This window comes from Dysidea avara, chromosome 10 (genome assembly GCF_963678975.1).
Source record: "Dysidea avara chromosome 10, odDysAvar1.4, whole genome shotgun sequence".
NCBI classification, from domain to species: Eukaryota; Metazoa; Porifera; class Demospongiae; order Dictyoceratida; family Dysideidae; genus Dysidea; species Dysidea avara.
In genome coordinates, this window is record NC_089281.1 from 21106606 (window position 1) to 21123097 (window position 16492).

The 16492-nt window shown below is 37.8% G+C and overlaps 1 protein-coding gene and 1 non-coding gene across 13 annotated transcripts; both read right to left on the reverse strand.

The window, feature by feature from the left end:
- Positions 1-1159: 1159 nt before the first annotated feature.
- LOC136236513 (AP-5 complex subunit beta-1-like) lies at positions 1160-13908 on the reverse strand. Of its 12 annotated transcripts, XM_066026675.1 has the most exons (36): positions 13697-13905; positions 12608-13645; positions 12258-12551; positions 12152-12214; positions 11677-12103; positions 10662-10736; positions 10560-10610; positions 10001-10060; positions 9541-9615; positions 9390-9467; positions 9287-9342; positions 9184-9234; positions 9075-9131; positions 8730-8849; positions 8474-8512; positions 8349-8423; positions 8172-8227; positions 7974-8061; positions 7824-7923; positions 7435-7494; positions 7230-7383; positions 6412-6501; positions 6067-6202; positions 5218-5353; positions 5117-5164; positions 4616-4674; positions 4491-4563; positions 4317-4392; positions 4184-4257; positions 3969-4051; positions 3826-3925; positions 2667-2730; positions 2520-2619; positions 1646-1710; positions 1467-1582; positions 1160-1417 (listed from the first exon to the last, which is right to left on the reverse strand). In XM_066026675.1, the coding sequence occupies exons 14-36, from the start codon at positions 8784-8786 to the stop codon at positions 1269-1271; spliced, it is 1998 nt and encodes a 665-aa protein (XP_065882747.1). In that variant the 5' UTR covers positions 8787-8849; positions 9075-9131; positions 9184-9234; positions 9287-9342; positions 9390-9467; positions 9541-9615; positions 10001-10060; positions 10560-10610; positions 10662-10736; positions 11677-12103; positions 12152-12214; positions 12258-12551; positions 12608-13645; positions 13697-13905; the 3' UTR covers positions 1160-1268. The 12 variants fall into 12 exon arrangements, 11 of the variants coding, with proteins under 11 accessions (XP_065882747.1, XP_065882745.1, XP_065882748.1 ...); XM_066026673.1 differs by having other exon boundaries at positions 11677-11822; positions 11980-12551; XM_066026676.1 differs by having other exon boundaries at positions 9063-9131; positions 11677-12551.
- Positions 4867-4938, reverse strand: Trnah-gug (transfer RNA histidin (anticodon GUG)). Its single transcript has one exon. It is a non-coding gene; the product is annotated as a tRNA-His (tRNA).
- Positions 13909-16492: the final 2584 nt, after the last annotated feature.

Consider the following 16492-nt stretch of genomic DNA (forward strand, 5'->3'; position numbering starts at 1 on the left):
GACTGCTCTATTAGAGTATCTCGATCTTGCATGCAATTTCTTGAAGGGGGGGGGGGGGGGGGGGGGGGCGGCATTTGCCCCAAATGCCCCATCCTGGATCCGCCACTGTGCATGTGTAACTAGCTATTTTTATGCATTGTTTTGGTGTTGTAAGGTAAGTGCGGGTAATTCCGGACAGGCCTATAATTCAGACAGGCCCTAGGCCTATAATTTGGTATGCTAATGCAGTCTCCTATGGCCTATCTACAAACCAAAATTGCATGAAGCGAATCCGTTATTCCATTGCGAAGTTTGACGCGAATTTGTAGCGCAATCACGGGTAATTTTGTTCAAAAACTTTGAAAATGTTAATCTAACCTGTCAGCCCAATCTCATATTTTCGATTTTCAAGGATTTATAGAAGACCATACCCTCAGCTCATAGCTCAGCTAATTGCACACCAAAAACCGTAAGAATCCATGCAGCACAGGCGGAGTGGCAGTCGATTTATCAGCAGCTGTTCGGTTGAAATAGCTACAAAGAAAATCATATTCGCGAACTACATAAACTTTTAAAAAAATACGCACTGCTGCTTTCTCCCAAATGGTATGAACTTTCTACTTGATTTATAAGCTGCAGATAAGTGGTACTTTAGTCTGCATACTTGTAAAAGAGAATTGGTAACCTGTGGAAGGCTTTACTTGCTTGTTTTTCGAAGTGTCCGGAATTAGCCGCACGTTGCATTTTTACACGCTGTTAAATTTTGGTTCATAACTCCTCAGCAGTTCATCGTATCGAAACGAAACTTGTACTGCAGATGCACCATAAGATAGGCTTTACAACGATTCCTAGAGTTTGTCTTAACTCGTTGTGAGTCCAATGTTAGATCGCTTTTATCAAAGAGTGTCCGGAATTACCCTCATTTACCTTACTTATCAATATATGTGTGTGTGTGATGTGTTCCTTTGGGCAAGAAAGAGCGGCTGTAGCCGATTGTCTGGAGGTTAAATCGTAGATTTAATGGTTAAATAAATTAAATTCTACACATGTAGCTATCGTGAGGTATCTGCAGCAATTATATCAATATTCTTACTGAGATGTACGCCGGTTGCTTCACTTGCCCGACCCTACTTTCTACCAAGCAATCCTTTAAGCGATAAACACACATGCAAATAACAACTTTCTTGGTGACATAGCTATCACAACAGATTACATAAGCACTGTATGTAGAAAGTAATTTAGACTGTCAATTTTCATTTTATGTCAAGTACATGTTATGGTAGATTTTATCATGTTCTAAAGTAATTATTTACTAGAGGAAGAATCTTCCAATAGTCAGTTGCTATGGACACCACAACACTTTGATCTTCACTATGATGCTCCAGTTGTAGTAACAAGTGATACTTGGGTGGTAGGAATATTAAGAAGTGGTTCAGTCCTGTGGAGGGAGAGATAAGAGGTACAACTTGCGTACTCGACCATCCTACCATTAGAATTCTTATTGGTGGTAAACATGGATAACTCTTTGTACACTTCCTTTGTCCTAACACTGTCTGCCTTTAGTCTTATCACTGATGCAGCTCCTTGTTGATTGGGACTAGACCTAGTAGTTCACCCATTATATAATAACATGAAATTGTATAGTTCAGTAACTGATAGTTCTTACTTAGAGTATTCATTATTACGAATGTGAGCCCACATCTTCTTAAAGAAAACATCCATGTCAGAGACCTGTGTTATTGTACATGTAAATTAGTTCAACAATAGAACAATGTAATTCTTGTGTGCATTTTCCAGATAGTAATCAGGTTATGAGCTATGACACTGGAAGTGTTGATCTCTCAAATTCTTAGCATGTCATACAGTAGTAACCCAACTTACGCTGTACATGGTTATCAACTAAGTTACAAAAAAATTTTAATTTGTCTTGGTACTAAGAGTGGTTCTATGGTAAACATATTTGTACCATTGCTCCTTCAAAATCATCGATCAAGCAAATATTTCCAAAATGTGAAGTGATACAAACACTATATCACATGCTACCATAAAATTCACCACAAATTGAAATCAGAGGAGGTTGCACACACTTTACGTGCTACCTAAAATTATTACCTTTTATTGCATAGTTTCATTTGGTATTTCACATGACCCTCAATAGTCACAATACAAAATAAGCAAATGGTGGGGTAGCGGGATAGACTTGCTATTCACATCATTCTTCACGTAAGGTTTAAGGACGATATACTTTGTTTTGCAAAAGCGTGGTGAAAATACCAAACCACTTTTTTGCACGTATAACTTCATCAGATTGATTGTGTACATATAATCATAAATAGAAATGATGATGTCTTGCTGCTTTACATTGACACTGTTGACACTGCTATTTGACCTTCGTATAGTTTACTTTGGCGGTGCTTAAAGCATGTCCAACTTCCTCTGAGTTGAAATCAATACATCCAACAGATTAGCAATTATAAAACACAAGAATGACATGGTTAGTTCACTAGCTCAATGACATATTCACAATACAAGTTATTTACCAAATCAGTTGGGACTGGTTGAAACAAGTCCTCAAATCTGATATCTAAACATCCTAACTTTGTAGCACAAGTCTGTCCCTCATTGGATGTAAACACAGCACTGAAATGTCATTGTTATGGTAACACCACACCAACTGTCCAACTTACTTGACATGAAGTTTAGTAGGAACAGGTTCCTTTGGAGTAATGGACACAGTAATATTATGATAAGCTACATAGGGGGAATAAATGAAGTGAACACTTCAACACTGTTCCTTCATCATACATGCAGTTCTTAGCAGTCAAGTGTGATACGTGTACATCTGTAGGATAAGTACATCAGTAAACGTATACACACTTATGTACTACATGAGCATATACAGTGAACCTCAGTTGTCCATGAGTAAGAAAAGTCCGTATCTCTGAAACTATGTATAAATAATCTTAAAATAGTATTCTTTTAAATTTCAGTATTATCAATTACCCTAATAGAACAGTCACTACTCTAACCTAGAGCAGTCATTTCCGTAGTTCGGTTAACCGAGAATCCGGATAAGTGGGGTCCGGATAACTGAGGTTCCACTTCCACTGTACACTCATGCACACTTTTGCACAAGTGTTCTCATGCTCACCCACACACACTACACAAACATAAACTACTATAACAGACAAACACACATACCATATATAAAACATCACAGCTACTATTAGCCTAGTGTCAAATATCAGTGCAGCTACTATTTAAAGGTGACCACTATTAACGAAGGTGGTGTTTGTAGCCTAAGCAGCTCTTAAAGTGCGGCAACTATTCAGTATACGAAGCAACCATAAATTGAATGAAGAGTATGTGCTTGTTTACTTCATGCTTAATAGCTCTTGACTACTGCATTTCACTTTGATTAGGAGATACCTCTAGACACACAATTTAGAAAAACTATTGCTCTTACCCTTACTGAGTCTATACTGGATAATACTAGAGAATAGTCTACTTCACCTTCCTAACCCAAGGATAAGCAGAACACTCCTTAGAGCAATTAAGCACTACAGGTTCAAATAATAGCCACAGTGTTTATTCAAAGGCAGCGTTTATGCTTTACCTATGTGGCCACTATTCAAATACAGCAACTACGTACTAAAGGTGCGGTGTTTAACCAAGAAAATATAGTACACCCATGCATGTATGCATGTATGCATGTACACGCATGTACACACACACACGCGCACACACACACGCACACCACACACACACACGCACGCACGCACGCACCCACCCACACACACACACAACACACACACGCACACGCACACCACACACACACACACATACCTGGTATGGGGCTGTAAGGACTGATGGTAGAAAACTGCAAAGACACTGCAAATATTTGCTCCAGTGCAGACACTGATACAGCTGGTGGTATATCATTAACCTACAATCTCACATGTTAACATGACCAACCCATTGGAGCTTACAAACTGTAGTTGATAATGAATCTGTACCACTGGAGGATTACTACTTGTCTCATTCAACTTTGTCAAGTAGTCCTCAATTAACGCTACCAGCAGTGAACACATATAATTGGACAAATGAAGAATAAAATATTTCGGACATAGTAAATAATCTCAATTGTTAAATAAACTGCTATGTATACATTCATGACATTAGACAGGTCACTAGTGTTACTCACAATCAGTTCCCAGTTGATGATGGTGATTTCCAGACTCTAACAAATACACTGGATCTTTACTACTACCACAAATCCTACCAGTAGTACAACAATAACATAACTGGTATGTATTACTATCACTACATGTACATACCTGGTTAGGTTAAGAAAAGTTTCACTGATGTTCTGGACAGGAGGAGTAGTTGGATATGAAGTGTCTGATATTCTTGCTGTGGTAAACATTGTAACATTAAGTACCAAGTGTTATGATGGTGCAACTATTGAAAACGTGTGTGTTGTGTGTGTAGCATGACATGACATGATGTACCTTCCACAATTTGTGACAAACTTGCTGAGCCACTTGCTAAATCAGATGATGCCATTGACAATATACTAGATAGCTATAATATAAACAATGTCCAATGATAGTGTTATACTATGTATTATGTGTACTTTGTCTCCTGACACTGTAAGCAGGAGGTGACGATAGAAGAGTGCACGATCTCTAATGTCTGTCGTTCAGTCAAGGAGAATTCCTAAATCTTTTTAAAAAATCTTACATGTAGAGTATGTCCAAAACACCTCATCTTTTTTTGTTAAATGGCCATTGTGTGTCTCAACATAAAATGATCAATTCATTACTGCAAACATTTGGAATGGAGAAAATGTCACACAAAATCCTATAAGCTTCTGGAATAAAAAAATGCTGTGACCAGGATTCGAACCAGGGTTTTTGCAGCCACAATGCAAAGTACTTACCACTATACTATCACAGCACACTGGAGCAGTGTTATCAAACGGATGCATAAATAGCCTTCATGTAGATTGAGCACATGCTACACCACCAATCTTACTTATAAGCTTGAACATGGAGGATAAATGAAAGCTTATTTTACAAAATATGTCAAATTACACAATTTAACTCAAGAAACATTACACTGTACTGAAGGATACCAATATTACAGTAGTGAAGACTGATTTGTATTAACACCTCACAAAGGTCTACAGTGACAGGTGCACAGTATAAACAATACATACAAACAGAAAATGATGAGCTTTAAAGATGAGGCTGGTGTTGTGTGTCTGCATGAGTTTGTGACAGATACTGAGGAATGAGTTGCCTAGCGACCAGTTCCCTTCTGACAACAGATTTGAAGATGACAACAATTTGTTGAGGATCTTTAGAATCTCCTGAAATACACAAGAAACACAGTCTTATTTATTACATTACAAATACTCTATAAAGAAAGAGTATCCTACTCCCATATATAGTCCTGATTGTGTACATATCATAAAAGTTATTATGAGGCACTGCGATTTGTGTAAGTTGTGACTTGAAAAGCACAAAAATGTGGTACTGTACTATCATCATCTTGCAAATCTCAGCATGGGTTTATACATAAATAGCCCAGCAAGGAATGCCTGTATTGCTGGACTTAAATCATAATGAACCTATCAAACTTTATCCCACCTACCCGCATGCAGGCAAGGAGGGAGGATTTGACCAAATTCTAAGCCTAATTCCTCTACACTGGGCCAAATTTGTAGGTCTAATCCCTTCCTTTTTCCATCAGAATATCTCAACCTTTGTTTCTAGTGTTGCCTAAACCCCTACACCTGGGACCTATATTTTTTGTCTAGTTCCCTCATTATGCCCTTATTTGCCCACATGGGGGTAGGGGGCAAATCTTTGATAGGTGCATAAGAAAACCATTTGGTAAACACTCCAGTTTGCTCCATCAATACCACATAAATTCATACAATGGGTCTATAATGACATCTCTAGGCAGCTTCACAGAAACAAATGGATAACTTCAGCAGAACTGCATGGCTGCTCTACACAACTCTATAGTGTTATAGCTTTACAGTAGAGCATACTCCTCTGCCAACACTGCTATACATACCAAGGGACTCAGTTGAGGATACAGTGCTGCAGTCTCCAACATTACTATGTGGTAAGACAAGTTCATCAAAACTGACTGCATTGGAGTACTCATAATCTGATCATTGAGAGCTGATAACAAGTTAACTGGTAAATCACTGTCAACAAATAATACACACACTGGTAAGTCTTGTGGTAATCAATAGACTAAAGTGTGTATGTGTGTGCGTGCGTGCGTGTGTGCGTGCGTGCGTGTCAGTCACTGTGCATTATTGGTGCATTATTATTGATGTACCGACATCCTTGTGGTATGTACACTGTTGTACAAGTATGCAATACTCCACATTTTGTGTTGTGTTGATGTTACCTTTTGGGTTGAAATCTGGCCACAGCTCTGATGAAGTTGATAGTGTGTGAGGTATACTTTGGATGTTGCATCACCACAGTGATCAGTAACCTGTGATATTGTAGTAATGAATGAATGTTGCATTAGAATACATCCACGAAAATCATTGTTCCACGTAGGGTACTAGAGTATAGGGCTGAAAAATACTGCAAATACCTGTTAAGGATTTTGGTACTCAGATAGTAAAATTACTCATTAAGATCACATGACCCAGCTCACATGATGCATTTGCCATCAGGGAGTGACACAATGAAGGCTATAGAGTTTGATTGACATAATTTCTTGTTCAGGAACACTAACATCAGTACTGTAATACAGTGTGTGTATCATAGTTGTGTTACTTGAAAAAGCTTTAAACTGCTTAAAGTCGGTATAAAATATGTCAAATGAGTATAACTACAAGTAGCTAGTATTCGTGAGTACTTGATCGTTAACTCTAGAGAGTACTCGAATACTAAAAAACCATGATTGTTTCGGCCCTACTAGAGTAGTTGCATATTGTCTCAATAAAATAATGCTGTATCTACCACCACACAGACTACTCACCAGCTGCTACTAATATTAAAGTGATTTTCTGCAGTAAATAAAAAGTTCATCATTTGGACTACAAGTATAATTTCAATGTGCTGGCGTTTGTTGACTCACACAGCAATCTCGGTTTCTAAACCTCAAGGTAAAAATACCCATGCACCCACACTCCCTCCTCAATTATGGCTGACATCTGGCATGCGAGTATGCTATTAGGCTTTTCACTTTGTAACCAATTCTATCACACTTACCGGAAGATATCTTGTTGGAGTACACTGTTGTGATGTCGCTTGTAGTAAATGTAGAGTGTACGGTAGAGAGTGACTGGCTGAGGTCCCAATACTCCATGATAAACTGCCTTCTGTAGGCCCATCAAACAGCTCATCAGAGTAGCAGAGGAAGAGTCTGAAGGGACACACACACTATCAACACTCACAACACATGATATGTACTGACCATTAGTTGTCCCTGGAGTGAAGCATTGACTGAGTGCATCCAGTTTAGCAGCCACAATATCTGAGAATTACAACATTGTGTCATTCATTACATAAATGTCCTAATACAACATACAGACTGTCCTAGTGCTACTAAACACAACATACACTCAGTCATATAATTTTTGTACTTGACACTTGCCATAAACTCCCTCCATCACAATTACTGGTGATACAACAACAGTACAAGAGAAGAGCAGTGTATATTGCACTACAATATGTGACTGAAGCTACATAGGCCATGTTGCTAAGTAATGAGTGAAGTAACTTTCAAACTAATCCAAAGAGCAGTAGTTTAGAACCTTCTTTTAACAACAACTCTAAACATTATGACTTGTGTACTTGACTTACCAACATGATCAAAACCGGTAGGGAATAAAGTAGCAAGATCATTGTAGTCAATGATGTATGGTAAGCTGTATTGTATGGGAGTCCTGTTACCACTGAGTACCTGATACACATACAGTACACCTCATATCACATATAGTGTGTGTAGTGTACCTGTTTGAGTGGGTAGTGAAGGAGCCAGTTAAATGTGACCAGCTTGTGGTGGGTGGACAATGAAGGATGAGTAGCTATTATGATATTCCTGGAAGTATACTCACAATAATCTACAGTATGTACATTGGTTAGTACACAACGTGACACACAGAGTCCAAGTCTCTAGTATCTATGGTCCAACTACAGTTTATAGCTTACCTCTTAAGTATTAGTTCATCTTCACTAGCATTACACAATTCGCTCCCAAACAACACCTGTAGTGACACATGATCTCCTTGAGAGCGCCAAATATTTGAACATTATGTAAGTGATGTGCGTGTGCGTGCGTGCATGTGTTCGTGGTGCATGCATGCGTGCATGTATTTGAAGACATACCTTTAATAAGAACAAAATGTAGAACAACATCAGTTCTTGACTTGATGAATATCTCATGAGGAAAGACTTAAATGTCTACACCAGTAACATGTCATACACACATCACTACAATGATCACTACTCACCATAGCAGATATGCCTGACAACTGTACAGCTCTCAACAACTGTTCAAACACAAAAAAATACATACACTAACACAAGTAGTTATACATACATACATACATACATACATACATACATTAAAAATGCACGTGTTGAAAGTAACTAGACCGGACAAACCCATCTCTCTGTACAATACTAACATCAACTAGAGAGTATCTTAGAGCAGGTGGTTATAACTTCTAACTTGACAACAACTCACAACTAAACCATTATTCGTACCATTCTAACAGTATGGACCATTACTGGGGGTGTGGCCAAGTTCAGGTGATCCATCATCAGAGACACACCCCTCTTCAGCTCATGTGTATCAAGCAACTACACCAATTTGTTCTCTGGAGGCTGTAATGGGGAATTGTCCGTCATATATGCACCCAATCTGTAATACCGCTTGGCACTTTTATGCATCCTTGCTCAATATTTAAATTAGTGCTACCAAGAGTAAATTTACTCTTGATAATAGAGTGCTACCAAGAGTAAATTATTCAGCAGTTACATTTTAAATATAGTACCCGTGTAACTGATTATGCTCAATTCACACAGATACACACAAACACAATTCCTCACATTGATCAGTAGTTCAGTTGAGGTCTTGAGATGATCCACTGAAGGTAGTGAGTATGGCTATATGTACACATCACATCATAATGCTACACAACTAACTACACTTACATACCACTAGATCTCTGGCTGACCAAAACTACTCCTTTCACAATTTACATCTCGGCTATAAGTATACATATTTTACACAGTGTAAATCTCAAAGTACACATTAGTACTTCAAATCATCAATCATCTTCAACACAACATGATGCAGCACAGCGGAAGCCAGTGCCTGATATCACAATGTGTCAAGTATGATTCTATATAATACCCACCCACCATGTAGTGTTGTTATATTAGAGAATTTTCCTCAGCACACAAGTCAAGTAATTGAGTAAGTTTCCATGACAATAACCCCTGTAGGTACATTACAACATCAGTGTCATTGTACAGAACACACACACACGCACACACACACACAATTACTTACAGGATATTTCATCTCTAATTCTTTCAGGCACTCACATGCAGTCATCCTCACCACCCTGGTATGGTCACTAGTGATCTGTAACAGTAGTATAACAAGACATTAACACACAATTCACTAAAATGTATGTGCTTGACATTAAAATCAAGGTATTGATGTCTACAGACTGCAAATAACAATGTGTGTATTTGATTTTTTGTGACCATTCGTCATGAGTTAAGTTACTCACACCAAAGGACAGGCAAATGCAGACACACGATTTTTCCTAACAAATTGCAGCAAACCAGGTACATACATACATACATACACACATCTAGGCGGGCACCTAATTTAAAAACCACTAGAGTAAAATGACAAATTAATTATAGGTACGTACAGACAGACTAACAGCAAACAAAATTAGAATGTATCAACATACACATATACCATCCTCTTTGTGCTGCATAAGGAGTGCTACACTTACCAATTCAATAGTAGTAAGCAACAGATCAATGTAATTGGTTAAAAGTTTCTCCTGGCCTCCCTGTAATTAAATTAAATACACATGTTACTAAAATTATAAAATACAAAACACATGCACATCATTATTATCATTATTTGGGGGTGGGGGGGGGGGGGGGGGGTGGGGAAGGGCAGACAGCAAAGCTAAACAATTACAAATTATAAGTGCTGTACAATCAAATCTGAAATACTGTACATATGTACGCACACAAATCTATTTTTTAAAACTGTTCTACTTTGACTAATAAGAACAAGATGATGTGCCCTAGCAACTGAAAGATGATTCCAACTTTATTACAAAGGACAGGTGTTGTAAAGACTTTAAAACACCACCAATTTTTAGTAGTGAATAGTTAACTAGTTATGTACATACCTAGGTACTGATAATTGACATACATGGAAAGCTCCAATAAGTGATCATCAAATAAGCCACAAAAAATATTCTACATACTACTTGCTCTATACACTGCAGTTGATGTTTAGAAAAACAGACACACCTGCATATATACACCTGTACATACCTTAATATCCACCACGCATAACACAGTAGCCATGGTACACGTACACAACACCTACACACAGACAAACATGATGATAAGACACCAGTATATTACAAGACATACCTTAGCTATGTAGTAGTGGCTGACTCATGAACTGATTGTGAGATAGTAAATTCTTCAGTGTTGCCATTGTGTACTCTAACAAAGTTGGGTTACCAAAAACATTTAATTGGTATAGTAAGAGATATTAGCCAATGCAGTAATACCTCATTGGTAAGCCTACTGATGGGCGTTTTATAGACAGGACTTCATTGATAGTCGCCTCATTTTATTAAAATTAGATGTACAAGTACGGCAGTTCTTAAGACGACATCTTGAGACTAAAATTTGGAATGAGCGGCCAATCTAAACATATTTGATATGACTGGCCATTCCACACACTAATGCAACACATGTGGTATGGACCTGGAGGTTTTATCCAGCCAGTCACACAATCTAGTCAGATTGTCTTCAACATGTTCTATAATAGCTATACCTAAATGATAAGCTGTAGCTCAGTCAATTAACAAAATTTCATCAGTACTTATGGTAATGTACTGCATTATTGCAGCTCCTAATTAACTGATACCCTTTTCAAGGAGCAAATTTTTGTTGAGCAATGTAGATTATTCGTGGATTTGCAAACACTCCAAATATGCATTACATTATATCAAGAGTAAATAATGGAAGAGATTATTTACTCTTGATTATATGGAGGTCTATATACTTCAAGGATAAAAATTTCACTGGTATTATAACCCCCAAAATCACAAAAAAAAATCCCCCCTCTGAAATACTAATTTAGGCCATACGGCATGTTTTGTATGGTTGCATACAATCACTGGACTGGACTCGCGTATTTTCCCTTTTTAACTGGTTATAAGTATGCTAGTCTCATGTAGTTAGACCACTCCCCTGTACATAAAGAAACTCATACACACACACACAAAGAAAGATGTGATCTTCAACATTGCCCAGCTGCAGCTATGTATCAGCCATAGAATATATCAAACAGTTTAACTGTCACCACTTAATTTAGCTGACTCAACTATAACTTGTATTTAGGATGCATGGTTACCACAACACTACATACACATACCTCCACCATCCCTGATAAAGGTCCATCTCTATTTCCATCTTTGCCAATGTTTGAGATTACTGAGCAAGGAGTCTACAACTTAATATCCAACTGTGATTCATCCAAATCTCCTGGACCAGATTCCATTCATCCATATGTACTGAAAACTACAGCAACCGAAATCTCTCCTATATTAACTCATATCTTTAAACAATCATTAGAGTCTGGTACTGTTCCATCAGAATGGAAACATGCCTATGTTACTCCAATATTTAAAAAAGGCACAAAATCTGACCCAAGAAACTATCGTCCTATTTCACTCACATCTGTAGTCTGCAAAACAATGGAACATATTTTAGTAAGCCAAATTATGAAGCATTTAGAAGACCAAAACATCCTATCAGAAAACCAGTTTGGTTTCAGATCCAAACACTCCTGTGAGTCTCAACTATTTGTTACCATTAATGATATTACTAAACACATGGACAACAACCACCAAGTTGATGCTGCAATACTAGACTTCTCCAAAGCATTCGATAAAGTAGCACATTCAAGACTCCTATACAAATTAGAATATTATGGAATTAGAGGAAACATGTTACATTGGCTGAAATCATTTCTCCACGATCGAACACAACAAGTTGTAGTGGAAGGTTCCAAATCATCTATTTGTGAAGTGATATCTGGTGTCCCTCAGGGGTCTGTACTTGGCCCTGTACTGTTCTTAATTTATATCAATGACATTGCTATGAACATCAAAAGTGAAATACGACTATTTGCAGATGATATATTACTCTACAAAGTTATAGCAACACCAAATGACCATCACATTCTGCAGAATGATCTAAATTCTTTAACCAAATGGGCAAGCGACTGGCTGATGGAGTTCAATATTCCTAAATGTAACATTTTACAAATAACATTACATCACAACAAAAGTAGCTTTACATACAAAATGTCCAACATCCCACTCAATACAGTATTGGAACATAACTATCTAGGTATCCGTCTTCATCACAGATTATCCTGGAACCCCCATATCAACTATATCTGCAGCAAGGCTAACCAACTTCTTGGCTTCCTAAAAAGGACCTTGCACACTGCACCAATAGAAATTAAAGACCACCTATACAAACAACTATTACTACCATCCATTGAGTATTGTTCAGCCATCTGGGATCCCTACCACAATACAAGTATATACAAACTTGAAATGATCCAGCATCGGGCTGCTCGTTTTGTTCTAAACAAACCATGGTTCAGATCTAGTGAGCAACAACACGACAGTATAACAGATATGCTGACATACCTTGAATGGCCTAGTCTCCAAGACAGAAGGACAATGACTCGACTTATTTTGCTATTTAAAATTTTGAGAAGGTTAATAGTCATACCTGATCGTTGTATACCACTATCAGTTCCAGTATCATATACTCGTTCCAACCACTCCCTCAAGCTATTTCACTTACCAACAAGAATCGATGTTTACAAATACTCTTTCTTACCACGAACAATTATTCAATGGAACCAACTACCTATCTCTGATATTGACAAGACTGACATTGACACTTTTAAGAACAATCTGATTGGTATTGTGTGTAATTGTAATGAACATTAGCGTGTTGCCCCTGGTGGGCTTTGCTAATTAATAATAATAATAATAATAATAATATAACATGTAGTGTATGGTTTGTACTTCACGATAAGACAAATGGTAGTCACAAAATGGAGATTATACCAAGAGAGTTGTTATGCAAAAAATGCACACATTCCTAAGCAGTACCAAGCAAACAGGTTCACCTGCATATTTTATACTCAATGTAGCTAAAACTAGTTGCCCAAATACGTATGTGCTAAAGTATAAAGAAGAAAAAAACTGAGTCCAGTGATTGTACACAACCTGTTGTGGTCAAGGGTTGTAGTGACGCACGGTACCTTTCCCTGGTGCCATTAGCTTGGAGGCTGTGGTCTTCTCATCAAGGTACAGTTGCTAAGTGGATATACACGATCACCCAACAACACGACACATGGGATATCATACGTCGAGCTGTCGAGGGTGTAGCCCCCGGCAGTAGCTAGCAAATCGTGCACAAACGTTTGCTGGTACGGTTATGATCTGATCTGAACTCCACCCACAACAAATACAACCGGTGAATATATCATCGGCGCTTTCGCGTGACCAATCTTGGACAACTTCGACTTCGCCCTGAGCACAACTCTATTCAAAGCCTACTCTATTTAATCACGTGCTCCAGGTGCATACGTGTCAACTAACTAGTCTGGCGGCGCGCTGCCAGATTAGTAATAAAAATGCGCCCATTTTTTACTCACCTTTCATAACCCTTACGTAATATATAAGCTCAAAAACATCCAGACTTCCTACTGTAGTTGTTGCTCTCAAATAGGGTGAAAAGAGTGATACCCTTCATATACCACACCAGACACTGCCGGACACCAGAGCTAGACAGGGTTCTCAATTCTTGTCAGCTAACTGCAGTCTTGTGCACACTAAATTCAAGTATGTGCAACCTTACCTGCTGGTTATTAATAGCTATAACTAAGACTAGATCTGTATAACTATGATAGAATGGTAGCTCAGACTTATGGGGCCCCTGCTAATCAGTTTGCACTGAAGAGCAAAAGCCCCTCCACTGACTGACTTGTACTTTACCTGTTGATCAGGCTGTCTAGCCTTACAATCTTTACCTGCAATATTATACATTATAGTCAGTGTACAATAGCATTCCATGGACCATGAAGGTGTGTATAAAGATGTTTTAAGGGGGAACAACAGCCATACATGTGTGACTGATTTGGTAAGCCTGGGTGCTGCATTAGTCAATTTAGTGCATGGCCATGGGTTGAGTATGTTTGAGTTGGGAAATGATACACTTTTAAGTAATGTATTGTAATTGTATGTAGTGTGACTTTTGTTTTAGGAAACATATTTAGTTTATATACCTTTAAAATTATTTCAGTGAACTGTAATTATTTTGCACTTGTGGTTGCTTTTGTAAGTTTTCATGCATTAGGTCTTTTTCTTGTAGGACTTCTGGTGTGAAGTATTAATTTAACTGTTAGTTTTTTGTATTGTTCTAAAATAGCCCATGAAATATGAAGATATGTACACACTCCAAAATGTTTAAACTTTTCATGTGTAAAACATATAGCTAGCTAGTACTGCTTTCCATTATGTGTTTAGCTGTGTGTCACTGTTGTAAGTGGGTCAACACTGCTGACCCATGGCCAGTTGACCTGCTGGCCTGAATAGTATAGGACCCAGATCTGATCCAGCTGTGATCTGATATAATTAAACCAGAGGCATACGTCAAAAGCTAGATCTAACATTTCACAAGTCCTAAACTCTCTTAGCTAGCCCTACATTTATAGCATAGATTATACGGTTCACACTATAGGAAGGATTGTCTGCAACTGAAAAACGAGTAGCTACTAAAACACACAATATCAACAATTGATAACTTGACCTAATATGCTCAAAATTAATATTATTATGCTCGCTAAATTTATTCACAAAATCCTCACTTTCTGTATAGCTAATTATCTGTTGGCAGCTGTTGAGACATTGTTTCCCATAGAAAAACACATTTGGCAGTTCTACATCAATGTGCTCTAATAAAGTAGCCGTATCTAATAAAAATTGTATTCTATTAGAATCATTAGGTGTTCTATTACTTAGTTAGATTTAATCCTTGACAAGCATTTTCACTAGCGATAGTAACTTATTTTCTGACCATATATCATGTTAGCACCATTCACTTTAGTTATCATGCTCCAAATTGTGCCAGCATGATAGGCTGGAGCCTAGTGGTGCACAAATCAAGTCAAAATAAAGAAATCACAATAATTTATGATTGATAAGCACCACAGGGGTGTACGCAAGAATTTTGAAAAGGGGTTTCCATTACAGCTAAGTGACTGTTATATTAGAGTAGTTTAGCTATATTGCCTGACTGCTTTATTAGAGTATCTAGATAAAATCATAATTCAGAACAATTGCTATAAGTACAGTGTTGCTATCATGTGAGAAACTATTGTTTAACTAAGATAAAAGTTTAAAATGTGTCCTGTTCCTGATAGATTCCAGATTCTGGAAATCTGAAGTTTCAATTTCTTAATGTTTCAAGTAGTGCGTAAAATCCAAAGGGGTTTCCTGAAACCCTGGAAACCCACCTGGAAACCCCCCTCCATACGCCCCTGCACCATGACAGAAAAAAGCACATGAGGTCACAAGTGCTTCACCCACAACTCTCTTGTAGACAACTATTACACTTGCTCACACTGTAAGTAAACTTCCTCATGCTATTGATCTTTATGGAGGACACATCACTGCAATGCATCCAGGCTAGAAAGGGAAAAGCCAAATGCACTGCTGGCGAAGAACAAGAAGTTTGCTTTTTATTTTGCATGTAAATCAAGAAATTGGAGTGAGATGAGTGGTTGCCTGGTTGGTAGCCATTCAACAAGCAGTCATCGACCTCCATGTGTGGATCAAGTTTGTCATCCCATTCACACTCATCAGATACACAGCCTGCCGAATGCCAGTCCATCACATCCATTAAAGTAACCCCATCTTCCAGTAAGATACGTATAAATATCAAAGATTGGAAGTAAAGATCCAGATCCAAGAATGATACCTATTTTCTTACTAAGCACAAGACCACAAACAATTCATCCTTAAGTAGTTACATCAAATACTTTCTGTGACACAATTATACTGTTGTGTATATTCATTTCAAATTCATGTTGTGTTTATAGTGAAATGTGTGAGCATTGTAAATAATGTTATTAATGAAAGTGAGTTGCATGAGCAAGTACG

What these genes read in the sequence shown, in the direction of transcription:
- LOC136236513 (XM_066026681.1), bottom strand. Translation starts at nt 8,786, where the DNA reads ATGATGGATCACCTGAACTTGGCCACACCCCCAGTAATGGTCCATACT. An exon ending in TGGTCCATACTGTTAGAATG is followed by an intron (nt 8,513 to 8,729) that starts GTACGAATAATG and finishes GTGTTTGAACAG; the next exon opens with TTGTTGAGAGCTGTACAGTT. An exon ending in CACCAATAAGAATTCTAATG is followed by an intron (nt 1,418 to 1,466) that starts GTAGGATGGTCG and finishes CTCCCTCCACAG; the next exon opens with GACTGAACCACTTCTTAATA.